Source organism: Onychomys torridus, chromosome 23 (assembly GCF_903995425.1).
Source record: "Onychomys torridus chromosome 23, mOncTor1.1, whole genome shotgun sequence".
Taxonomy (NCBI): Eukaryota; Metazoa; Chordata; class Mammalia; order Rodentia; family Cricetidae; genus Onychomys; species Onychomys torridus.
In genome coordinates this window covers 5,746,588-5,772,976 of record NC_050465.1, presented here as the reverse complement: position 1 = coordinate 5,772,976, position 26,389 = coordinate 5,746,588, and the positions used below count along the sequence as shown (strand labels likewise).

At 46.7% G+C, this 26,389-nt stretch overlaps 1 protein-coding gene across 1 annotated transcript in view; it reads left to right on the top strand.

Annotated features, from left to right (window-relative positions):
- Iqca1 (IQ motif containing with AAA domain 1) overlaps positions 1-26,389 on the top strand; it is a 126,757-nt gene that overhangs the window by 30,443 nt on the left and 69,925 nt on the right. Inside the window, exons 7-8 of the mRNA XM_036173484.1 lie at positions 18,984-19,068; positions 25,027-25,167. Of these exons, the coding sequence (XP_036029377.1) occupies positions 18,984-19,068; positions 25,027-25,167 (226 nt within the window). The remainder of the gene's footprint in view (positions 1-18,983; positions 19,069-25,026; positions 25,168-26,389) is intronic.

Below are 26,389 nucleotides of genomic sequence, written 5' to 3'. Positions count from 1 at the left end.
TGGGTTGGTCTTGATAGTTACCACGCAACAGGACTCTCTGCTGTGCTGGAAATGCTCTGGATTCTGCCAGCTAGCAAAGTAGTAGAAGATGGCCCTGTCTGGGTATGTGGACTGGCTCTGACTTACAGAGGCTCAATGTTGCAATGTGCACACCAAGGCACATTTACAGAAACGGCTTTCCTAATTTGAACGTGGACATTTTCCTGGGCTGGAGCTATGTGATATGATCCTTGGTGATGGACAGTAGTGGGTAGTATCATGGAGCATGGGGTGGGACTGAATTTCTAGTCAGTCTAGTGACCTCAAGGGGATTCTGTGGTGTGCTGTGTGGTTAAGCTGGGACACTCAGCAGGGCAGGTATACTAAATGTATTTTCCACTTAACGTGCTTTCCAACTCACAGTGTGTTTATGAGACACAGCCCTATAAGCTGAACAGCAACTGTATATTTCATTTTACTTCATTTGAGTGTAGGTTGGGGCAGCCGCATGTCCCCAGTAGCTACCACGTTGAGCAGCACAGCTGAGGGGATGCTTGTTTCCAGAAAGCACTTGCTGTTCTTGGTGTGTGTCCTCACTTGAGACCACCACTCACTGCGTTAAGTTTCAGGGCTCAATCGTGAACTTCATCCCAAAGTCTCATGAAGGGGTCTTAGCCAAAGCTTCCTCCAACATGCAGTTATGAAGCAGAACCCTGAGGCCCAGCCAGGCTGCAACCTCCAGAGCCAGTCTATGGAACTGGGGCTCTCATCACTGAAGAGGCAACAGCCTTTCCTCCTCCCAGTCACCTGCATCAGTACCATGTAAGCTGCTTTCATCACCAGAAATCTGGGACTAATTCTAGGCCTTGAGATCTTTGCCGATGAAAACCCCAAGTTTGTTTGGGGGTCTTGTGGTGCCTCTGCCCATGGCAGTGCATTGCTTGCTGGATTAGTGTAATTTCTGTTGCTGTGATTAAACACCCAGACAGAAAGCAGCGTAGGAGAGAAGAGGTTTGGTTTGTGTTTTTAGCCCATGTTATAGCCCGTCATTGCAGAGAAGAGTCACAGAAGCAGGAGCTGGAAGCAGTCTGTCATATCATATCCACTCAAGAGCAAGGAGAAATGGTGCCCCCATGATCCCTGCTTCGGCTCTTTCTCCTCGCTCATACCGTTCAGGACCCAACCTAGAGAATGGTGTCATCCAGAGTGGGCTCCGTTAGGTACTGATCAAGATAATTCTCCAGAGATAGGCCCACAAACCAACCTGATCTGGGCAATCCCTCCATTGAGGCTTTCTTCTCAGGTTATTCTGGATTATGGCAAGTTGACAGTTAAAACTAACCAACGTTTATTGACCTTCTTAAAAAGCGCCCTGACTTCCAGGGACTTCAAATGGGGCCTACAGCGAGGGAGTCAGATCAGTCTGATGGCCTCTCCAGTCCCAGTTCAGCAGGCTTCCATGGTGCTGTTCCCACTGCTGGGATCAAGTTCCTGACAAGAAGGGACTTAAGAGAGGAAAGGCTTCTGTGTCTCACAGTTTGAGGGGATGCATCATCCATCACAGCAGGGGAGACAGGGCACAGAACCCTGACCATGGTTGGACATATTGCATCTGCAATCAGGAAGCAGGAAGTAGAAAGGAAGCGCAGCAGGACTCTGAACCCTCCAGGCCTACCCTGCTTCTTTCACTGAGGCTCCATTAGCACTACCAGCTGGGGACCAGGTATTCAAACGCAGGAGTCTGTGAGTGACATATTGGCTTACGTCACTTTTCCAGTGGACACAATGTCACTGTGAAGGTCAAATGAAAGGACTCTGGGGGATAAGTTGAACCTCAGCAGTGTGACCCCCCTGCTGGAGATGGAGCCACCATCACTACCTGCTAATGTTAGGATGCAACGATGCATCTTGTATAGACAACAAACAAACGTACTGTGAATGCTGCATACGCACACTAACTTAGGAGTAGAGGCTGCCTGGGTTCAGATCTCCACCACTGAAGCCTTTGTGACCTTGAGCCATACCTCCTCTCTCTGCCTTTGTTCCCTCGTCTAAATGTGTGTTGGTGATGGGGACAGTCAATGCCAACTTCATGGACAGGACAGGACAGATTAGTAGATATGACACCATTAGACTATTGAGGACTCATGGCGCTCCATCAGACATGCAACGTATGGTTGAGAACATGTGTTATATCCCTGCGTCCAGCACTGTGACATCCCCAGCCAGAGGCCTATTTTGTGGCCTCTTAGTCACAGTGCTGCCTACCAGCCTACAAAGGAGAGATTGGCTGGTGGGGGTGGTGGAGAGAGAAAAATCTGAGAGGAAGGCAAGGCTAAGCTGGGAGAGGGCTCCCAATAGGGTTGTGATACAGAACAGCAAGTGGAATGTGCTCCAGCCCCAGGGCACAGGGTATGGGAGCAACTTGTCTGAGGTCGAGTGCAGATGTGCATTCTTCCGGGAGGAGGTTTCAGTCCTTTGGGGGTGGGGGCTTGTGCTTTCAGAACTAAATTACAGACTTCGTTGTAGGAGTTAAACTTTGGCATTTTAAGACCGGGAGACCTTGAATGCGGGACCCTGTCTTCTCCCTCACATCATGCATCGGGAACTTGAGAGCCAACCTGTCAATGTAGAGTCCCCCAGGAGGGCCAGGCTGGGAACAGAAACTTGCTGGCTATGCGGCTGTCTTCAGTGGACAGGGAAACCTTGGCTTTGACCCTGGCCTGAGGGAATGGGGTCCTGCTTTCCCCCACTGCTGGCCCTCCCACACCCTGCCTGAAGAGCCAGAGCTGCTGGACCACCTCAGTCAGCCCCGCTAGTTCCATCCTCACAGTTTTCGAAAGAGCCTGCCTGCTGCATCCTGCTCTGCGAGAGAGGGGTCTGTGCCTGGTTCTCCTAATGAGCGCCGATCTAATTAGTTCTTTAGTCTTCTACATTATTTCACTTACACAGCTAGTGCAAGTAGCCCATGCTAGCGACACAGAAGCCCCACAGGTTGAAGCGGTGGGCGCCAGCCTCCCAGTTGCCGTTCTCATTTTAGTTCTCTACCATCATTTTGAATTCTTTACGTGATATAAGGAGATGAACAACTCGCCGCGTAACCATGGTAACAGTAGGCCACCAATGGCATTGAAATTAGGAATGCAGAGACTGGGAAGATCTAAGTCTGGAGTGCCATGTAATCCCCGAATCGGACGTAACTGGAGACTTTGAGGGGCTTTCTCACTTGGGGTTCTTGACTAGAATTCTCCCTCAGCTCTGATCCCCAACGCCCAGGACATCACTTGCTTTTCCCGTTGCCATGACGAAAGCAGTTTAAGGAAGGAAGGATTTATTCTGGCTTTCAGTTTGGGAGAGCACAGTCTTGGCAGGGAAGACCTGGGCCCAGGGGTATGAGCAGCTGGTCACATTGCAGCCACGGTGAGGAGGCAAGGGAGGGCAAAGCTGGCACTCAGCTCACTTCCTCCTTTTCATACCGTTAGGATCTCAAGCCCTCGAGGGGCTCACCTCAGTTAACCTGACAGAAACTCCCTCACAGACACGCCCAGAAGTTATCTCCTGGGTGATTCTAAGTCCTGTAAAATTATTAAATTCATTAAATATTAAAAATACTAACCATCACACCAACATCTTCTCCTCCCAAGGGCTCCAGCAACAAGGCCCTTGGCCCGAGTGTCCTCAACTCTAAGCCACAAAAGACTGAGACACGGTCACCACCCATTGTATGAAAGGATGGCATTATTTTTTTTTTTCACTTCTGTTATTTTCTTTTTTTCCGTTTGTGTCTTAAAAATTGAGATAAGGTTTAAATGAAGTTAAGTCTGTTCCCCCACCCCCATTTCAGTGCACAGTTCTGTGAGTTAAAGTTTGGCATTTTAAGTCTGGGAGACTTTGAGACTGTTTTCTCCCTCATGCATTGGGAATTCTAGAACCAACCTGTCAACACAAAGGTCAGGCCAGGAACAGAGACTTGCTGGCTGACAAGAAGCAACCTAAATGAGGAAGGGCTTATTTTGACTTTCAGTTTAAGGAGAAACAGACAATCATGGCAGCAAAGGCATGGAAGCGGAAGTGTAAAGGCATTTACAGGCAGGAAGTAGACAACGACAGGAAGTAAGGCCAGGCTATCAAGCCTTGGAGTTCACACCTAATGACTACTTCCTCACGTGATGCACCACCTTTTAAAGGTTCTATAGCCTTCCCAAACAGCATCACATGTGGAAACTGAAATGTTAAACACAGGAGCCTTTGGGGGACATATCTTGTTCAAAGCACAAGTGTGCTCACAGTTGCCAGGCTCATTAGGTACCTCCTAGGAGCGCAGGTCTATGCTCCCTCCTGATTCCTCCTCTTCCCCCGGCTGCTTCATGCAATGTAGTTAGGAGGATAAGAGGGAGCCACAGAGAGAGAAAGAAGGAGGTGAGGAGGGAAGAGAGGGAGGAGAACCCAGGGATTTGAGAAAGCTGGCTGTGGCTGGCCATACTTATTTCACAGGGGACATCGTAGACTTACAGAAGTTGGGCAACTTGGCTTGAAGTCCACCTAGTGACTGGCAGATGGAGAATGAAGATGTAAGGGAGAGACCTTCAGGGATATGGGCATTGTGTAGACCCAGGGTGGTCTCCAGGGAAAGGGCAGAGCTTCCCTCTGAGAACTCTCATTGACATCAAAAGAAGCCACCAGCCTGCCCCTTGTCAGGTACCCTCCGGGTGGTTGGAATCCGAGCTGTATTTGGTTTTTCCCTTCACATTTTCTACATGTTCTGCAGGGACCCTGAGTTATATTCAAAATGAGACAGAAGTTTAAGGAAGACGGGAGGGGTGTGTGTCACACATAGAGAGATGAATTGAGGGCTCATTATTGTGAATTCTTTGTGTAATTACACATTCAGTGAATTTTCAAATGCAGCTGCAGTCAGCAGAGGAGGTGCAAACACCCGTGTGGGTTATTGAGTAAGAAGCCAAATGAACCTCCTCCCGGCCAAGGCTTCCATGGAAAATGTATGAGGTTGGACAGAGGACACAAGAGAGGATGGGTAAGAACTCATGGTCCTGGCACTATTCACTGAGGCCTTGGGGACAGGTTTTGATGTGGCTCATCACAGTAAATTAAAGTAAGAGCACCCGGGGGCTCTTGTGGTCCCCAGTCCAGGTACCAGAGCTCGCTGAAAGACAGACACTAGGCTCTTCAGCAAATGCAGTAGGCTAATTTCCTTTGTCTTGGTCCCTCTGCATTCTCAGTGTGCCCCACAGACAGCGAGGACAGAATCGTCATCTCCATGACAATGATCTCACAGAATCGAGGTTGGCACTAGCTGCCCCTACTGTATCTTCTATCTCCAAAGGGTGGCCTAACACCACCCAAGAAGTGAAAACTTGTCTTAGGCTTAGACGTGGATTAAATACTCACGTCTAAGGATTTCTGCTGCAGTGTGTGTAACACAGTGGTGACAGATCACACGTGGGTCTTTGCACTCAGGGCCTTCCAGTTCTGAACAGACAGAAGTGCCGTGGTTTTGTGTAAACACTGCAGGACAGAAACAGCCACACCTTTGTGTTTTCTAAATAGAGTGACACTTGCCACTCAATCGAACAGGGACCGAGGGTTAGGAAAGGACAGGAAGATGAAGCTCCTTCTGATGAGGAAGGGCCAGGGAAGACACTGGCTGGGTTTTGGGCCTTGCTCGATGGGAAAGGATAACAGCGAAGAAAGGCCTTTGTTTTATCCCGACAGGCCCAGCTCTGTTCCAAGCATTAATTCTCCTCCATACACGACATTTGGAATAGGAAAGTCTTGTCACTTTGTCAACAGAAGAGCAAACCAACATAGTTTCTCACATCATCCCTAAGGAATTGTTTCTTTTAATGAAATTGTAAAGGGAAGGCCAGGCTGGCTGGATGTGGGGGGTGTGCTTGTCACGTTCAAACATGAGCAGAACTCAAGACAATACTCTTGGGCCAAGAAGGAAGCTTTGGTCTAGACTGGAACTGGCTAATAACATCCACTAATAAGCAAGGCATCTATGAATAGACCCACTCTCTTATTCGGCTCTAGGGGATCAAGAGACTGGGTGCGCAGGGCTCTCCTGCTCTCCTGTGAGCACAGGCCCACTTGGTGTCCCAAGGAGGCCATATAATCAAGTCCATGTGCAGTCCATTGCCTTTATTGAGTGTCTGCGAATTTATGGGCAGCAAGTGCCACCTTCAGTGGCTCCTGTGCAGTGGCACAAGCTGCTTACTTTCGAACTTGGGAGAAATTTATGGGGCTGCTGACATTAATGGAGGTGGCTGGATGACTGGGGGGGATCGGCCGGAAACCCCTCCATCCATATATTTTTCATACTTGATGAAACACAGATAAATCTCTGTCCTGTGTGTCTGAGACGGTGAGACCCGTCGAAGCTTGGTGTCGGGCCTCAGGGGGAAATTTATCATTTGAGGAGTTCTGCTTTCTAAATCACTGTGAACTCCAGACTGGCCATTTGCACATTTGTATGAGAATTTTTGACAATATCCATAAATTTTTAATAGGCCCTAACTTGACCAAGTGCACCACACCTACCGTTTGTTAACAGAAAAATGAGACCAGTGTGTTTCCCCTTCAGCGTGTTCAGATAAAAGAGCAGGAAGACAGCACTCAATTTCCACCATATTTTTAGTGAGAAAGACAACATTAGTCACTGAATAAATTTTATAAGAAGTTAGCAGTGCCCCCATCATTTGTCACATGTAAATAGTAGAGTTTCCTGAAGTCAGAGGAAATACAAAAAATTGTCTCTTGGGCACAAGGTTCCTATTTTTAAAACAACAAACCTAAGGTTTTGCAGAGACATAGATGCCCCAGTCCTCATGGAGATTTTTTAATTTAATTTATTATTATTGTTATTTGTGTGTGCACGTGGATAGAGGTTGGAGGACAACCCTGTGGAGTGAGCTCTCTCCTACCTTCCCATGGGCTCCAGGGATGGAACTCAGATAGCCAGGCTTGCCTAGGGGTGGGGCCGAGGACGTTATCTGCTGAGGCAGTCCAGGCCACTCCAAGGGGATTTCCTGCTTTACCCTATCACAGGAGTCGCCAGTGGCAACTACCACACAGCTTTCCCCATTTCCAGTAAAATCCTGCTCCCTGGTCTGGTGTGAAGCTTTATTGTAAATGCAATTTATTGGCATCTATGCGAGCCATGTGCTTGCCTGCCTCAGCCTCTTCCCTGCTGTTACAAGAGATGTCACCCCACCCGGTGCATAACTGTCCTTTAAAATCCTAAAGCAGAGAGGGGTCTGATGGCACAGACCTGGGAAGCTACTTAGGACGCTGAAACCAGATGATCAGAAATTCAAGACCTATCCAGGCTACAGAGTGAGTTCAAAGCCGACCTGGGCAATTTAGCAAGACCTGGTCTCAAAATTTAAAAAATACATATTTTTTAAAATTGAGGACATAGTTCAGTTAAAAAGATGTATTTTTTAACATATACACAACCATGCCTCTGGGTACAATCCCCAACACACATACACACACACACACACACACACACACACACACACACACACGCATACACACACATGCATACACACCTATGCACACTCCACAAACATGCATATGCACATACACACATATACTCATACATGCACAACATCATAGACACACACACAGCATCATAACAGTCCCATCGAGGGCCCCACATGCAAGTGTGACATCCTGTGCTGTTGTCAAGTACATCCTGGGCTCTCGGCACCCAGGGACGCCCTTTTGTCAGAGGCTGTGCGGCTTCCCCCTCACAGGGAACCCTAGTTCAGGAGAGCCTGCCCAGGCTTTTATGCTCTCAGAATTGTCTCTAGTGTGTTCTGTTTTTCATTCTCCAGGTGTTGGTGAAGGGGCAGGGAGTGGGCTGGACTCATATTGTTTCTTACCCTGCAGGACTGAATGGGCTGCTGTGGAGCCATGACATCCTGTTTTGCTTTGATTGCTCATTTCCCACTGGTTTGTACTTCCAGAATTTCTGTGATTCATTCAGTTATTTCAGAAAGCACTTTGGGCTTTCCAAGAGATGTACAATTAGAATGCTAGTGTCTGTCCTTACAGACACTGTTACATGGTAGGGAAGTTGGATGTGAATGAAGCCATATGATCACGTCTGCTTGTCCAGAGAGAAATCATTTGATCAAGTTAAATGTCCCCTTCTTATCTGAAAAGCTAAGGCATGGAAGAAAGAGCATAAACTGTAATGGCATTTAGTTTAAGTGTGGCAAGACGTAAGCTAGGGGTAGAGAGACTGTTACATCTTCCACCTGAGGATTTTTCTCAGAGCCATAGGCACCGTCTGGCACACCACATAGTGAGCATATCATGAACGAGCAGATGCAGGATGAATGGGTGAGTCAAAGATGCTGTGTCCTCAATAGAGACACACTTCACAGACACTGGGCACAACCTTCTTCCCTACCCATAACTGCTGCCATGATATGAATGAGAGTTGATAACCAGGATAGTACCAAGGGGAAATAACAAGAATCCATGTCTTACGGAGAATGGGAAACTATACCGTTAAATAATGACGGGCGACGTGCGCAAGGGAAACATCAGCGCTGTGTGAGATGAGAGTGGGCCGTGAAGAGACAAAAGAATCACTTGAATAGATGGAGAGATGGGCTCTGCTGCTGAATGGAAAGACAATGAATTGACTCCAGGAGATTTATAGGGATAAAACAGTTTCAATTAAAATCCCAACAGGATTATTTGTGGAACAGGAAATATAATTATTAAAGTCATTAGGATTAAAATAAGAATCTAAGAACGAGGAAGAACAAATGGCCATGTATTCTAAAGTACATTATAAAGAAAAATAAGAGCTGCTAATAAGAAAGCGTAAATGTAGATCTGCAGACTAAGAGGGCGGCCGGGGAGCTGACAGACGTATATGGAATGAGTAATTTCTGATAAATGCATTTTTAAAAGGGAGCCAGAACATAAAAATACAGTTACGGTAACTACATTGTCAGAGCTGGCTGGTAACAGAAACAAAGAATTTAATGTCCTGGGAAAGACGCCACAGAAGCGTAAATATTATAAAATAAAATTGGGCAAACCCGCTGCAAAAATTATGAGGCCTATTCAGTATTAAGACTCTACAAAAGGAGAGGAACCAGCCGAGTAGGACAGTTGCCGTGATTACAAATTGTTTTGCTCTGTGCTTTGTTGCATTTGATATATCATCCCTACTTGCTGTGCTGAACAAATCAATACTGAAGCGGATTCAAGAACTCAACAGCCCTGATCCGGCCCACTCTCAGGCCTTCGCCTGTCCCCAGGCCCTGAAGACACATGGGCAGGGTATCGCCTGCCATCCCCTTTGCTCTTAAACAAAAGCAAGGAGTAGTTAGTGATCGTCCCGTTGCTGGGTCTTTCCCGCTAAGAGCCGTACCATCATTTCAGGAACTGACGGGTGTTGAGTGCATTTCCAGCATCCTGCAGACACTCAATGGGAGGAAGAACGTGGTGACTGTACAGCACAGCTCTGTTCCCTCTGCTTAAAACCGTGAGAACTTAACTCCGGCAAAGTGTTCCTTGCACTCAGAGCATCCGATGTTGAGGAACAGGCTGTTGTTAGCCTAGATGCCCACAGGCTGTAACCTAAAGTGGCTGAGGTGGGTTGGGTGGGTTAGGGCAGGGCAGGAAAGGCTGGCTGCTGCCTCCCCACGGGAGTCCAGTGTAACCTCTGCCTCAGAGCTGAGAGGTACAGGAGTGTGGTCTTTAATGCACAGAAGGACGGGGCAACAATATTTATTGTCTGAGTCTCTCAGAAACCAGGTAAATGCTTCACAAAGAAGGTAGAAAATTCCCTGTGGGAAGAAAGCCGCTGACAGACCTAGCTGAACTGGAGGCAGTACTGGGTGGGCTCCATGGCGTCTGGCCAGGGGTTCTTGTCTGAGACCAAGGTGGGCTCCAGACGACACTACCACATCTGAGAGCACTAAGACAGGGATAAAAGCCAAGTCCTAAGGCCACAGTGGAGGAGGAGTGGGGTTGGAGAAGTTGGGATGAAAGCATTCAGAGTCAAGCCTGTGATTGATCCCAGGAGAAGAAAAGGGAATGTCAAGAGCTGCTATCTAGAGCTTTCCCCACCCCGGTGGAGCGCCAGGGCAGCGCAGCTCACAAAGCTAGAGTCTGGTGGCCTCCAGCACGGATGGACACTCCAGGCTCCCCAAGGCTGGCACGCTTGCTCTCTGGGTTTTTGTCTCTCAACATTCTAGGGGTGATTTATCACCTAGTGATGGGGAGGTGACATTCATTCTGTTAAAAATACTAAATCATCTCTAAATTTCGGTGTTTTTGTTTTCCCAGTACATTTCAGGAAACATGTTCAGGAATAACTAAAAGTTTTCTTTTTGGAAATTAATATTTGTCTTGATAAAAAATTAAATATCATGGGCTGAGGAGATAATTCACTTAGTAAAGTTATTTGCCCCTTGTGAGCTCAAGAACCTGAGTTTGACCCCCAGAACCCGTGTAACAGACAAGCCAATGGGAAAGGTAGACAGGAGATTTGCTGGGACTTACTGGCCAGCCACCCTACTCAGTGAGGTCCAGGCCAGTGGGAGACCCTCTAACAACAACTAAGGTTGTCCTCCAGCCTCCACATGCATGAGTACACACATGCACACATGTGAACATGTACATGCAATACATAAGTACCCCTCAAAGTTTGCTAAAGAAAACATCATTTCTAATAAAATACGCTAGTGTCTGCTTGCAGTGTCAACAAATGGTTCACGACTTCTGTAGATTTGCTTCACCAAGACAGCACCTGTGGCAAGCTTTCTGCCCTGTTAGCTTCCTCCTCCCCTTCACCTCCCTAATTCTCTCTCCCTCTCCCTCACACCCTCTCACCCTCTCCACCCCCACCCCGCTTTGTTCTGTAGACACGGGTGAGCTGGTAGGTCCCAAGCAGGTGGCCCTGGCTATTCACCACGAAGCTTTCTGTGTCTGTTGTCCCCCTGGGGTTCTGATGCCTACTTGGAGAGCCTTCCTCTGACCATGCCTGCGCAGCAATTTCAGCGTGAATGGAAAAGGGTGGGCAGGCGGGGAGGAGACAGAATTCTGGAATGGCATTCTAGCTCGCTACCCGCTGTGTGTCAGCAAGACGGTGCAGGTTTAAAGATAATCAAGGCTTTAGAATCATAGCTGAGGGAAAGCTGTAATTTTAACAATTATGCATAATCTCAGCATATTGAACATCTCGGGGCTGTACAGAAAATTCTGCCTCAAAGTTCATTTTAAACAGAACAGGTTCTTGCCTTTATTAAACTGTTTTCCAGACTGCAGAGAGAGACAGAGCCAGGGTATCACCCTCACACAGTTCCACAGATAGGTGCCTCTACCCGATCTTTCATCATACAATGAGAGAGAAATTATTCTATTTGGTCAGCTTGTGCCGTATGGTGTGATTAGGCAGGGCTGTCTGATACTATGACCCTTGAGAAGATGGGAAATGAAGGAAGGAATCAGAAGGTAGCCAGATCCACCAGAGCTGGACACGCAGGAAGCGGTATAGGAGACAGAGCGAGGGAGGGTGAGTGCAGCATCATGTGGGGCCAGGGTCATTGGAGAAACAAGCTAACTTAAGTCCCAAACTAGGACAGCTTAAGGCCCCTTAAGAATAAAAGGGGATTTAGCTCAGTGGTAGAGCGCTTGCCTAGTAAGCGCAAGGTCCTGGGTTCGATCCTCAGCTCAGCTCAAAAAAAAAAAAAAAAAAAAAAAAGCGTGCACCACCACCTGGCTTGTTGCCGGGCGGTGGTGGCGCACGCCTTTAATCCCAGCACTCAGAAGGCAGAGGCAGGCGGATCTTTGTGAGTTCGAGGCCAGCCTGGTCTACCGAGCGAGATCCAGGAAAGGCGCAAAGCTACACAGAGAAACCCTGTCTCAAAAAACCAAAAAGAATAAAAGGGGCGCTGGGATCAATTGTCCCAAGATAGCTGAAACAAAGCTTAACCTAATGATATGGGCAAAAATTTGGAAAGAATTGGTGAGCTTTGAGCGAAAAAGTGATGCACTATGACTCATGTTTTAAAGGGGTCACTCACCTGCCACCTACCCCGCTGGCCACAGAGCAGCAAGAAGAGGCCAGCTCCTGGTGTAAGCAAGCGCTTGGTGACTGTCGTGGGTCTAGTGCAGTGGTGTGGACCAGTCACCCTCAACACATGCTGGGAAGGTGGAACCATCGGAAAAGAGACAGCTGAGGATGACTCCGGGCCGTGCTCCTTGGAGCACTCCCTGGGATGACTGAAGCAAGGTGTCCATTCTCTTCAGTAGGAGGAGGAGTTTGGGGGTCAGGATGGCAAGAAGGCTTAGGCTGCAGACACATCTCAGAACTTATATGTTCCCTGGTGTTGGGTGGGCAGCTAGATTGGGTCAGTACCAGGGAGAGGTGAGAACCAGGGAAAAGTGAAGCCAGGGCGAAGCAAAAACTGGAGATGCCAAAAAGGAGCTGAGCATGTGGGAGGTGAGTCAAGCTGTGAACTGGGTGAGACCACAGGCTGTGAGGGTGGACAGACAGAGAATGGGGAGCCCTGAGATTGAGCCCTGAGCTCACAGTAAGGGGTGGATACAGAACACTGGAAACTGAGGCAAAATGGAGTCATGTGAATTTGGGGGAAAAAAATGTAAGTTACAAGGCTGGAGAGATGGCTCAGCCATTAAGGTTAGGATCATGTATTGTTCTTCCAAAGGGCCTGAGTTCAATTCCCAGCACCCACCTCAGGTGGCTCACAACCTCCTGTAACTCCAGCTACAAGAGACCTAAGACCTCCGCCTTCTGCAGCACCCACACATAGCATATGCCCACACAGACCCACATAGATGAGGGTGGGGAAAGGACCCAACAGAGAGGATTGGGTTGCAGAGATCAGTAGGAGAAAGGAGAACCCACAGAGCATCCCTGCCAAGAAGGGGACAGGAACTGTGCCCATCCTGTATGTGACCAGCTGTCTCTATGGAGGAAAGAAGGTACTCAGTAAGAGAGGAAGACCCCCCCTGGTGGGGGCGGGGAACACTGGAAACTGAGGCAAGAGAACCTTTCCAGAAATAAGGCTCTGCCTTCCAACTGCTAAAAACCAGGTGCTGGCTAGTTTTATGTCAACTTCACACAAGCCAGAGTCATTTGGGAAGAGGGAACTTCAATTTAGAAAATATTCCACCAGATTGGCCAGTGGGCAAACCTGTGGTACATTTTCTTGATTGATGATTATTGTGGAAGGGCCCAGATCACTGTGAGTGGCGCCATCCCTGGGCTGGTGGTCCTGGCTGTTGTAAGAAATCAGACTAAGCAAGCCATGAGGAGCAAGTAAGTAAGTAACACTCCTCCATGGCCTCTGCATCAGCTCCTGCCTCCCGGCTCCTACTCTGGTCAAGGTCCTGCCCTGACTTACCTCAGTGATGGACCATGATATGGAACCATAATATAAAATAAATTCTTTTCTCCTCAAGTTGCAGACAATCCTGGTGTTTAATCACAGCAATAAAAACCCTAAGACAGAGCATCATGATGGAATGCCCTTTAGAAAACAGCAACCCCATGCTAGCCCATAAGCTGTATACTAGGATGCTGGGTCCCAGCTGCCATAATTATGTCCTAAGTCTGGGTGGCCGAGCAGCAGGAATGCATTGTCTGGGTTCTGGGCAGGAAGCCCAGGGTGTCAGCAGGTTGGTTCTTTCTGGGGACCGTGAGGTGGAGCCTTGTCTTAACCAAGCACAGCTGCAAGGATCTCCTTTCCAACAAGGCCATATCTGAGGTGCTGAGGTTAGAGTTTCAATGTAAGCAGCCTCGGCAGAGTCAGGGTCACAGTTCGACACTCCACACCTGTGAGAGCTCTCTTAATGGGGTGGTGCGTGTGGACAGTTCTCCCAGCTGAGTTCATGAGGTGAGAGCTAAGAACAGTGAGCATGCTGAAGGAGGGGCTGTAGGATTCACGGCTGGCAGATGAGGAGGGAAAGGGGGAAGGGAGGGAGCAGAGGAAGTATGGACGACTGAGGGAGAAGGAACCTCGAGAAGAGTGGCCCCTGAGAAAACCAGAGACTACAAAACAAAGCCAAGCCCTTAGGGACAGAAGCATGTCTGAAGGAGGTGACAGGAAGGTGGTGGCTCACTGGTGGGTGGGGTACCTGGCTATTAGGAGCTTGTAAAGATGCAAGTGTCCATCACTGAAAAGGTCCCACACTCAGTGCTCTCATGTGAAGCACAGTTAAGTATTTCAGGTACACGCCTGTTGATTCTCAGTCCCATGGGTAGTGGAACTGTGTGTGTCCCGGTGTCCAGGTGTGCACCATCCATAGGATCCAAGACCATGGGGAGAGTGTGCCACGGTGGGGGGGAGGTGGGCAGAGGCATGAGTCCCCAAGACAGATACTTTGTGTTCCACTGTTAATCAAAAGCATCTTGGTGCTGACACTATATAATTTGGGGTCCTGACACTGTATAATTTGGGGTCTTCAGTTCCTTCTGGGAGGATCCAGAAGGGCATCCCCTGCAGTCACAGCTGTCAAGCCCCATAAACAATGCCAAAATTACCATAGTAACCTAAATAATATTCGCTGTTCCATCTTAAAGACCATTAGCACCCCAACTCTGCATCTCTCACACCTGTGGGAGCTTATCCCAAAGCCTGGAATGCTCAGGGACACACAGAATATAAATTACAAGACATAAAGTACCATCATTAAGATGAATATCTTTAATATTATTTTATAAAAATTACTGTGGAATTTTAATACTAAAATTAACTAGTATTAAATAGTTAATACTAGTATTAACTCTTGCTGTGAAATTGATACATTCTAAAATTAAGAAGTAACGTGCAAAATGAATCATGTGAATTTGGGTTTTTTAGGGGGAAATATAAGTCATGAGGCTGGAGAGATGGCTCAGTCGTTAAGGTTAAGAGCATGTATTGCTCTTCCAAAGGACCTGAGTTCAATTCCCAGCACCCACCTCAGGTGGCTCACAACCTCCTGTAACTCCAGCTACAGGAGGGCTAATGCCTCTGTGTGTGTGTGTGTGTGTGTGTGTGTGTGTGTGTGTGTGTGAGAGAGAGAGAGAGAGAGAGAGAGGGAGAGGGAGAGGGAGAGGGAGAGGGAGAGGGAGAGGGAGAGGGAGAGAGAGAGACTAAATTTGTCATGACCCCTAAAAAATTCAAGTTCAGCAATCCAAGGAGAGAGTCATATGATGGTGTCACTTGTGGAGGTAGCTGCAGAAGTCTTGTTAGTGGGTGTGGTGGGAAGACTGTTCAAACCTCCATTCCAAATGCAACTATTGAGTGACAGGGATTGAGAAGTGAATCTGTGGGCCTTCTGAGTCTGAAAGCTTCCGGGTCTCAGACTTCCCAGTATTGATGAATGGTGTCCTTGGCATTGCCCTGCTTTTCCTATTGTGACAAAATACCAGAAAAAAAAGCAACTTACAAAGAAAAGGGGTTGCTTTGACTCACAGTTTGAGGGTGCAGGCTAAGGTGGCAGGGCAGTCAGGGAGGGGGAGCATGAGGCAGCTAGTCACACTGCATCTGCAGTTGGGAAGCAGAAATAAATGAATGCTGGTACTTTCTCTCTCTACTTTTTTCTTTACTTTTTTGAGATAATAGTTAGATCATTTCTCCCTTCCCTTTCCTCTCTCCAAACCTTCTCATACATCCCTCCTTGCTCGCTCTCTTTTAAATTCATGGCCTCATTTTGCATTAATTGTTATTGTTGTTGTTGACAGTGGTGGTAGTGTATGCGCATGTGCGCGTGTGCGTGTGCGTGTGCGTGTGCGTGTGCGTGTGCGTGTGCGTGTGTGTGTGTGTATGTGTGCATGTGCATGCATACATGTGTTTCTGAAAACATAAATGCAGCTTGCTCAGTCTGTAATCTCTCTCCTTGAGGCAAGGTCTTACTGTACAGACAAGGCTGGCCTTGAATTCACGGAGACCTGCCTTCCTCTGCCTCCCAGGTGTTGTCACTTTTCCTTTTTATCCAGTCTGGGGTCACAGCCTCTGGGATGGTACCAACGACATCTAGAGTGGGTGTTCCCACTCAGTTAGGCTAGCCTAGAAACTGGAAAACAACCCAGAGTCTTGTCTCTTAGGAGATTCTAGATTCTGTCAAATTAATGATCCATATCGAATCTCACCATGCAATAAAATGCCTTGAAGAAGACAGTGGACGATCATCTTCTAAGTGAGCAAAGGCCTGACATTCCCAGGGCACCCCATAGGTCCATCAGACCAGTGAGGGAGTGACAGGAGGAAGTTCGTTGTGATGGTTGATTCCTTACAGCAAGCAGCTCCAGGCAACTATACTCATTCAGCTGCCATTCTTGAGGCCAGATTTCCTTCCTGAATTTAGCACAACATAGTGCAGCATATTGGAGCATGGAAGCAGAGCGGCACATCCAGCCAGCTTCCATTAAACCAGACTCTAATAGACTTGAACAGTCTATGACTTTGGAAACTACTTATTGCTCATAAAATTGTATCTATGCAAATATATGATCGCTTGTTTCTTGTCTGTTTGTTTGTTGCTTTTTAGTTTTAGTGTTTGGGAATTTTGTACAGTGTGTTTTGATCATATCCACACCCTCCCCAACTCTTCCAAGGTCTATGCCCCCTTCCCTACCCACCTGACTTTGTCGATAGCTTTGGAGCCTTTCCTGGAACTCGCTCTATAGCCCAGGCTGGCCTCGAGGCCTTTTGTGCTGCTCATGTATCCCTGGATGTGTGGCCTTCTATTGGAGCATAGCCAACCTACCAGGGGCTACACTCTTAAATCTGACTCTGCCTTTTCCAGTAGTTATTATTGCCAGTAGCTCCTTGGCTAGGGGTGGTCTTCATGACCACGTCCCCTCTCAATGTTAGGGTTTGGGTTGGCTTGAGCTTGCGCAGGGTCTTGTGCATACTGTCATAATCACTGAAAGTCTGTAAATGCAGCTGTTCCATCGTGTCCAGAAGATGCTGTTCCCTGGAAGTCAGCTGCTACATCTAGATCTTACCCTCTCTCAGCCCCCTCTTCCACAGTGATTCCTGAACCTTGGGAGGATATAAATGTGCTGATTAGGGATGAACATTCTGCAGTCTCTTAATGTCTTCATTTAGGCCCGGTGTGGATCTCTGTGTCATCGCTGTCCTAATTAAGGTTACTATTGCTGTGATGAAACACCATAACCAAAAGCAAGTTGGGAGAAATGGGGTTAATTTGGTTTATGTTTCCTATCATAGTCCATCACTGAAGGAAGTCAGGACAGGAACTCAAACAGGGCGAGAACCTGGTGGCAGGAGCTGATACAGAGGCCATGGTGAGATGCTGCTTATTGGCTTGCTCACCATGGCTTGTTTACCATGGTTTTTTGTTTGTTTGTTTGTTTGTTTTTGTTTTTTGTTTTTTGTGGGTTTTTTTTTTTTTATACAATGCAGGCTGGGCCTTCTCTGATCAATCTCTAATTAAGAAAATCCCCTACAGGTCTGCCCACAGCCTGATCTTACAGAGACATTTCCTCAATTGGTGTTCCCCCCTCTCTTATGACTCTAACTTTTGTCAAGATGACAGAAAACTAGCCAGCTTGATCATCATCTACTACAAATAGTAGCTTCTCTGATGATAGTTGAGAAATGTGTTAATCTATGGGTATAGTGACAACCCATTAGGAATTGGTTCACTATTATTTCCACTAAGCAGGATAATAGTAGTAAGTTCTTCCCTAGGGCCTATGACCTGGCTAGCTGTAGGTTCTTGGCCTAAAAAATAGTGCCAGGTAGGAGTTTCAGCTTGTGATGCTGGCCTTAAATCCAGTCAGAATGTGGTAGGTTACTCCCATGACATATGTGCCACTATTGTAGCCATGGGCTTGCCTTGCTAGGCAACTGGTTTTTGTAGCTCAAAGTGTTCAGATATGGATAGAATTAGTGATTAATTTCTTCCTCTGATAATAGGTTTATTATTATTATTATTATTATTATTATTATTATTATTATTATTATTAAGGTTTTTTGAGACATGGTGTCTCTGTATAGCTTTGGAGCCTTTCCTGAAACTCACTCTATAGCCCAGGGTGGCCTTGAACTCATAGAGACCCACCTGCCTCTGCCTCCCAAGTGCTGAGATTAAAGGCATGTGCCACCATAGCCCAGCTTAGGTTTATTGTTTTAAAGTGAACTAAAATATACATATTTTAGAATTTTCTGAGTTTTAATGTCTAGCAGAATAAATATCAGTTGTGCAGTTCATATAAACAGAAACCCTTAGAGGTCCTCAAAAATCATTAAGCATGAAAAGAGAACCTTGAGTTTGAGAAGCAGTTAAACATGGCCACCACCTCCAAGACTTGGGCTTTCTACTTCTGGGAATGAAAGGCTCTAATCTAGCAGCTGGTGTATTTTTTCTACACATGGAGTAAGTGTAGCTCTTATGTCAGAGTCAGTTTCTCTTATAAATAATGACCACATCCTCCTTTGGTAATTCTCCACGGTAAATTCCACCACCTTCTTTCTCTGTGGTTGCAGAAAGAAATACTTGTTGGACCCTATCAAACAGGGGGGCCCAGACTTCCTAAAGCATATGTGAATGTTTCAGACACTTGCTGGACATGCCGTTTGTTCATCTCCACCCTTCTGTTTAGTTTCAAAGTCCTGTGTTTACCCTACATTTCAAACAGGAAGAAATGGTTTGTGCTTCTATCTTTGTTGAAACTAAACCACAAAGAATTTTAATATTAAAAGGGAAAAAAAGGCAGAGGAAGAAAAATAGAATCCGTCTGAGAGAGCAATGTCCACCTCAGACTAACATGTCCCCAGAAGCAGGAAACCTCAGGCTGCTTGTCCTTTTTCCTCTGCTACTCAGGGACCCTGCCCAGCCCTGAGCACAGGGGTCCTCACCCTGAAGAGCCGTCACTTACTGATACTAGTGCACATTAATGTTGGGAAGTGGGGCATTACCAAAGAGATTCATCTCGCTTCTCTTTCAACTCACATTCTTTCTCTCTGCAGGAATTTAACGGGTACATTTCCAGACTATCCCAATGTAGAAGAAGGAGGCTCAGCCATCATATTTTCCAACAAGACCCCAGAGCAGGTAAAGGAATATATGAAAAGTATGAAGTGGTCATACCATAGTCACATTCCCTTAGACTTGAACATGAATGGATTTACAGTGTGTTACGTCTCCATTATTTTCTTATGGTTACTTACATATCCCAGGGTGAATATCATCTCACGTATCCTTTCTGACTTGCTTCATGATCAATTCATTCTTTCTCCTGTCCAGATTTGGAAAAGCTGTGATGACACATCAAGCCATTTTCTTGTCAGGTCTTAACAGTCTGAGTCCTGGTTCCTGGTACCTCCCCATCCCTCTTCCATCCCCAGCATCAGGCCCGTGACGCCTGCAGTTCACTTTCCCATCTTCCACATCCCAGGCTGCTCTCTCCTGTCTGCCCACATCTCAGGATGCTCTCTCCTGTCTGCCCACATCTCAGGCTGCTCTCTCCTGTCTGCCCACATCCCAGGCTGCTCTCTCCTGTCTGCCCACATCTCAGGCTGCTCTCTCTTGTCTGCCCACATCTCAGGCTGTTCTTTTTTGATCTCCACATCTCTCTCAGGCTGCTCTCCTTTGCTCTAAAGTAACTTTTCTCAGATCTATTAGTTAATATTTCCTTGGCGATTCTAACAAATACAATAAGATTTAAAACAGCAGAGTTATAAATATTTGAAGTAATATTTTATTATTTCACATTATAGGTTATCTTCCTAGAAAATGCAGTGATCTCAACATGAAATCATTGGCAGATACCCAGTTGTCCAGAATCACATGGGTAAAACTTTACTGGGGAGTTGAGAGCAGCCTTAGTCAGACAAAGAGATTGCTGGATCATTTCCCTGATGACTCAGTAGAAGAGAAGCATACTTTGTCCATTAATCCCCACCCTTTGTGCAATTTCAATCAAAACCAAAGTCATTTTTATATTGATTAACACATTTTCAAGTTTTTATGCAAGAACACATGGAAATCTTAAAAAAAAAAAAAAAAAAAAAGGTTTTTTTTTTTTAAGAGAATCCGTAATGGAGGTGATGCCACCAAATCACAGAAAGAGCAGGCAGGTGACAGCCACAATACTGGCATATTCACACATGAGGAAACGTTCTGTGCCAGCTGCTGTGCACAGCACGTGCAAACGAATCCTGTGACCATCAAGCAACCCGGGCAGACTCACAGCTAATAAACTGTGGTTCTGAAATTCAAACCACAGAGGCCAACTCTAGAATACTGTGTTCAGAAGCCGATTCAGACACAAATTAGAAGTCAGTCATCCTGATGGTTCCTTTCAAAGTAGGGGGAATGGACTGGCAGGTTGAGGGATGGCCAGGCAGTCATCCTGATGGTTCCTTTCTAAGTGGGGGTGGACCGGCAGCTTGAGGGATGGCCAGGCTCTCTCTGTGGCAGGATTCAGCACATCCTGAGCCTTGCTTGACTTGCAAAATAAATTCCTTTTGCATTGAATATTTACATGTAAAAATGTTAAACCACAAATGGGGAGAAGACATTGCTAGAATATTTAATAATCAGAAGGGTGGGGGATAACTTTGGAAGCATGTTGCCATAGGCAGAAATCATATAGAAAACAGACTGATATAACTGAGTATGTAAAACTCAAGCAGTTGAAAAATAACACTGTAAGAGAAATTAGAGTCATGAAAAACCTAAGGAAAAGGCTTGCGGCATCTCTGATGGAAGGTTTGTTCATATTTAAAGAGTCCTTAGAAAATAATAAGTCATCATCTCCATAAAAAAAGACATCAAAAATATGAACTTTTTTTTAAGAAAAAAAGTTTTAATTACTGGCACTGACCTTTCACTGTAAAACAGTTTAGCTCTGTCTCTTTATCCACACAACTAATAAAAATTTTAAGTTAGGAAAAAAGCTTGGTGTGCCTGTAGGAGAATGTCACTCTCAAACACTATGGCTGGTGAATTCGTTAGCATGGCATTTTTTTAAGGGCCATGGACCAAGTTACCATCTAGAATTTCAGTATGGATGCTCTCTGCCTGAGGGACACCATTTGAAGATTTATACTAAAGAAAATAACAAGGCAAGTTGCCAAAAGTTAAAAATGTCAGGCAATAGGGCAAATAGAAAGGACCCAGGCTGGGTGTGGACACCCCTGCCACAGCTAAGCACTATAGCGTGATAGCTGGAAGGCAGCCATGATGGTATGTAAGTGATGAGGCTGTGCGGATCTGCCTTGAGTACCAATACCTCATTACCCCTGCTATGGGTGAGTGTAAAAGTTGGTCATGTCTGCCTTGTATATAGCATGGATGAAGAACACGAGAGAGAGAGAGAGAGAGAGAGAGAGAGAGAGAGAGAGAGAGAGAGAGAGAGAGATAGATGAGAGTTTTGAAATAGTCTCCATAGCCCAGGCTAGCCTCAAACTCAAGGATATCCTTGAACTTCAGATTCTCCTGACTCTAGTCCCTAAGTACTGGGCTTACTGGTGTGTACCACCACAAGCATGTGTGTGGTGTTAAAGACAGAAGCCAGGGCTAGGGCTTAATGCATGCTGGGCAGGCACCCTTCCAGCTGGGCAGCCAGCCTTCTAGTGTTTGGGGTTTTTTGGTTGGTTGGTTGGTTTGGGTTTTTTGTGTTGTTGTTAATCTCTATATTATTTTATGTATATGAACGTTGTGTCTGCATATATGTATATAAAAATACACCTTGTGTGCCTGGCCCCTGTGGAGGTCAGAAGAGGGCATTGGATCCCCTGGAGCTGAAGTAACTGGTGTTTGTGAGCCACCATGTGGGGGGAACTGAACCCGGGTCCTCAACAAAACAACTAGTCCTCTTAACTGCTGAGCCATCGCTCCAGTCCCCTACCCCTCCAGTATTCTTATGAAGAGCTAAGTACCTGGAGCACCATGCAGTGGAGTACCCACTCTTCAGGTCAGGGTCGGAGACCTCACACCAGCCCCTAAGCCAGACTGCCCACCATGCTCCCTGTGGCCTATGGGGTCAGGTACAGGGTTCCTCTTAAACCTGACATGTTCATGCAGAGGCCAGCATCATTCTCATCCCTCCAGACCACACTCTGGCCCTCCCCCAGAATACTGTAAGCATGCAATACCAGCATTGCTACTCGGCAGTTCAGCAGGCGTTGCCCCGAGGGACCATCACTTTAACTGTGTTTTTTCCTTTAACTCTGTGTTGTTTCTTTTCTTTCTTTCTTCGTGTGTGTGTGTGTGTGTGTGTGTGTGTGTGTGTGTGTGTGTGCGCGCGCAGGTCTTGCCCTGCAGCTAAGTCTTCAGGAACAAGCAGGGTCTTGAAAGTCAGACCAGGGCAAGCAGCCAAACGTGCTTCCCTGTAGTTTAGAGAGCAGTGATTACGGGATTAAGAATGTTGGTGGAATGTCTCAGTTGTCCACAAGAAACATGAAAAGGAGGAGCTGACTCTAGTCGAACTAAAAACAAACCTCGGGGCGCCTGGTTAATGCATTCCGATAAAGCAAAGGGGACCACAGGGCAGCTTGACATTAAACGACAGATGATGGAGGGTGAGAACAGAGCCTCGATTCCAGCCACATTCCACCAAAAGCTGCATCTGGAGCCTGAGCCCGCCAGTCTGGAGATCGGGCTCAAGCTTCCTGCCTGGACCCTGTGTGATCAGATGAGAGAGCACGCATCAAGCCCAGCACTGTGGAGTTCAATTCCCAGCACCGTGGGGGAGGGTGGAATACTGGCTCACTAAAACCAGCATCACACTGAAGAGGGAAACCATGGTGATAAAGCGGCAGTTATTTCATAATGCAGCAACACTTTGAGTTTAAGGTATGTGCGAATGCACTGCATCATGGGAAGTGGACCAAAGGAAAGAGCATGGACTCATCACATGGACATGGAAGGGTCATTTCCAAACTCAGCATCTCTCCCTGGTACTAAAAAATAAAAACTTCTTCTGAGTTGTTGGTCAGTGGGGTCCCCAAGACTCAGTTGGGGTCCCCAAGACACCCCAAACATTACAAGCCGTTTCTGTTGCATTTGGTTACCCTCCAGGACTTGACTGTAAGACCCTCTTCCTGTGGATACTACACACTTGAGGCACAGGCCATGGAGAAATCAAGCTGCCACGTCCTTACTGGCTAGATCACATAGTGCCAGAAGGTTCTATTTACAATACTAAGGGAGAAAAGTATTCGACCATCTTAACTACCCAGCTGCAAACCTCAGGAACTTCAGTACTGACAGACCCCGCAAGACATGCCCACTGGTGCAGAGGTGGACATGAAGTACTGGAAGTAACCAAATACTTCTGATTGGATCGAAAGCCTTCCACGAGACAGAATTTGTGCCTGGGCCCTAAACCCATGGCTGGGTGGGTCATAGGCCACAGAGAGAACCTACTACTATTATTTTCCTAAATGGACAGAGTAATAAACTGCCCAGGACCATTGTGGAAGAAGAGGTGGAAAAATTCTAAGAGCCAGAGGAAGTGGATGTCCACAGAGAAACATCATCTGTTGGTCATGGCAGCAAACCAGAGCAGCCATGACAGCACACACACACAAGACCTGAACAAGATCAAACCAGCCAAAACCCAGTATGGACCAGGGAGGGAGGGGCTTATGAAATGGCATTCCTAACTCAGGAGCTACCTGCACTTGGTGGCTGCTGAGGAAGGAGAGCTAGTTTTTCCTCAGTGATGTGGTCTCTGAGAAGGTTACAAATACATCACCAGTGCACATACAGGAAACACCCAGAGGACTCCTCAGTGTCTGTTTGTCTGATGTCTGTCCGTCTGTTTGCTTGTTTGTTTTCAAGAGCAAGCACATGAAGCTGGGAGGAAAGAATGGTAGAGGGGATAGGGGAAGCATTGGAGGAGGTAACAATGGGGGTGGACTTAATCAAAACACATTATATGCATGCATGATAAAAATTGAATCCAATAAAATGAAATATAGCTACCCTTCTTTAACACAACAACCAATTTCCATCTTGGTTTGAAACCCAATGTCATGCCTAATTAAATTCATGAGAAACAGTTCCACGAACGGCAGAAACACACAGGAATGGCCGTTACACAACCTTTATTTAGCATTGTTCTATATGAACTATTGTGCACTCTCAGACAAGGCAAAGGGCAAGGCACAGACATGGGGACAGGCAAAGGATCATGTACTGCAGGTGTATCTAATGGAAAAAACAAAGAATAAGCTGAAGAACTGGATACTGTGAGGGCTGGGACAGGAGCCTTACACTATTAGTGAGCAGAGCAGTGGGTCTGTGTGTGCAAAGGCTGGTGGAAAGGAAACATCACAGGAGCCATCCATTCACAGCACCAACGCCACCATAAAGATGCACTGCCTGTGGTAAACTCAGCAATGATGTGTGCCGTGAGAGTTCCAGGCAAGACCACAGTGTGGGCACTGCCCTTGGGTTGGGATGATCAGCGTCACAAACCCCCAATTCTGCTAAATATTGATCTATAGATGTAACTGATCCAAAAAATAATCCTCATGTATTATTATTTGTTGGAGCCTTTGATGGAGAGGGGGTGAGGGTGAGCACACTAAGCTTCAGATAGCTGAGGATACCCAGTCAAGTCTTGAGCAAAAGTGACCTGTGGGGAGAGCAGAGAAACCATCTCTGCTAGGTATTAAAACATTATTTATTAGGAGCCCATTGAGGTGGGCAAAGGCTGAAAAGCTCCAGCTTCCCTATGAATGCATACATGTATACACATACACACACTCATCATCTGGGTAGAAAACAGAGCAGTCCTCAGGTTGAATTACTTGGGTTTAAAATGGGACAGGACAGACATGTCCTGCTGCCACTGACTGGCTGGGGAAAGCATGGTCTCTTCTAGTGTCAACACAACCCCTGAAAGGTGTGGAGATATGGAGTAGGTGTCTGACCTCCATCTACCCCTCCTCGGGATACCTAGCTAACTAGCCTCATCCAGCAGGGATGGAGCCCAACAGGACGGGGAAACGGTCCTCCTCCTGTGAGGTACTGTGATTGTTTTGGTCTTTTCCATAGGTTATTGAGGATATCCTAGCCAACCAAGAGGAAGAAGAAAAACTCAAAAAGAAAAAGAAAAAAGAGGAGAAGGAGAGTAAGCCCAAAAAAGGCAAAAAATCGAAGGAGAAGAAAAGCAACCTGAAAGAGAAAGTTGTAAAGGTAAGGAGTGCGGGAGAGCTTTAGAAGTCTGACTCTGTCTTCCTCTGGCTGGGCTCTCTGGCAAGGGGTAACCTCCAGTCTACTGGGGGTTGCCCTCACTAGCTTCAGATTTCACCGTGTTTTAGGTTGATAGCATCTGGTCACAATCTTTTCTACGTTTTATAAATACCTACCAGGATAACTGTCAGTGCGAACAACTCAGTTTACATAATTTACATAATTGCTCCCCAAAATGAACCATCACACTTGTCTTTCCTCAAGGCAAGCGGCTTGGCAAACCTAGGAGCCACTATGAAGTGCTAGCCCAAATGTACCCCTTTGAATTCATCAGAAACGCTGACACAGAGGGTGTGCCTCAACAGCACCTTCAGAAATCACCAATAAAGTGTAAGCAGCTAACATTTACCCCAGGAGACAGCTGGGGGGAAAGATAGTAGCCCTGCCCTATTTATTTTAATTACATACTCTCCTAGTCTTTATCTCTCTTGGTATGATGAAACACCCTGGGGGAGGAGGAAAGCAACTTAGGTAAGAAAAGGGTTATTGTAACTCACAACTCCAGTTACAGTCCATCTTAGCAGGGAAACCACGGTGGTGTGGAGGAAGCTTGAAGCAGATGGTCACATCTGTCGAGAGGAGAGAGAAATAAAAGCGTGCACATGGCATGCTTGCGGGTGTTCAGCTTCCTTATATCACTCGGACACAGTCACCCCTGTCTAAAGAATGGTGCGGCACTCAGTGGGCTCGTTCTTCCCAAACCGTGGAGAGACTTCATCTTAAAAATGATCAATTACCTTTTTAACTAAGATCTATTAGTAAAAAGTATGCTCTTTCCAAAATATCACACAAGCAGAAAGCCGGACACGCTGCAGGTCCAGGAGACAGTCTCAAACAATCATCACTGGGAAGAAAAGGCCACGTGAGTGGAAAGCAGGGATCTGAGCACTGGACTTGTGGGTGACATCATCGGTGACTTGGTGTCTGGGGCTCCCATCGCCTGGGTCAGTGGGATGAGGAAAGGGCAGAGTCACTCTCTTTGGGACTCTGTGTTTGCACCTAAGAACATCACCATGGAAGAGGGGCCGGAAGACTGTGAGAGACGGGGGAAGCAGATGTTTGCACTGAAACAGTATTTGCCAGACAACACATGAACTCACCATGGCTGTGACTGTACACTTAAGACCTGCAAAGAAGCAAGCCAGCCCAAACCCAGCATGCGCTG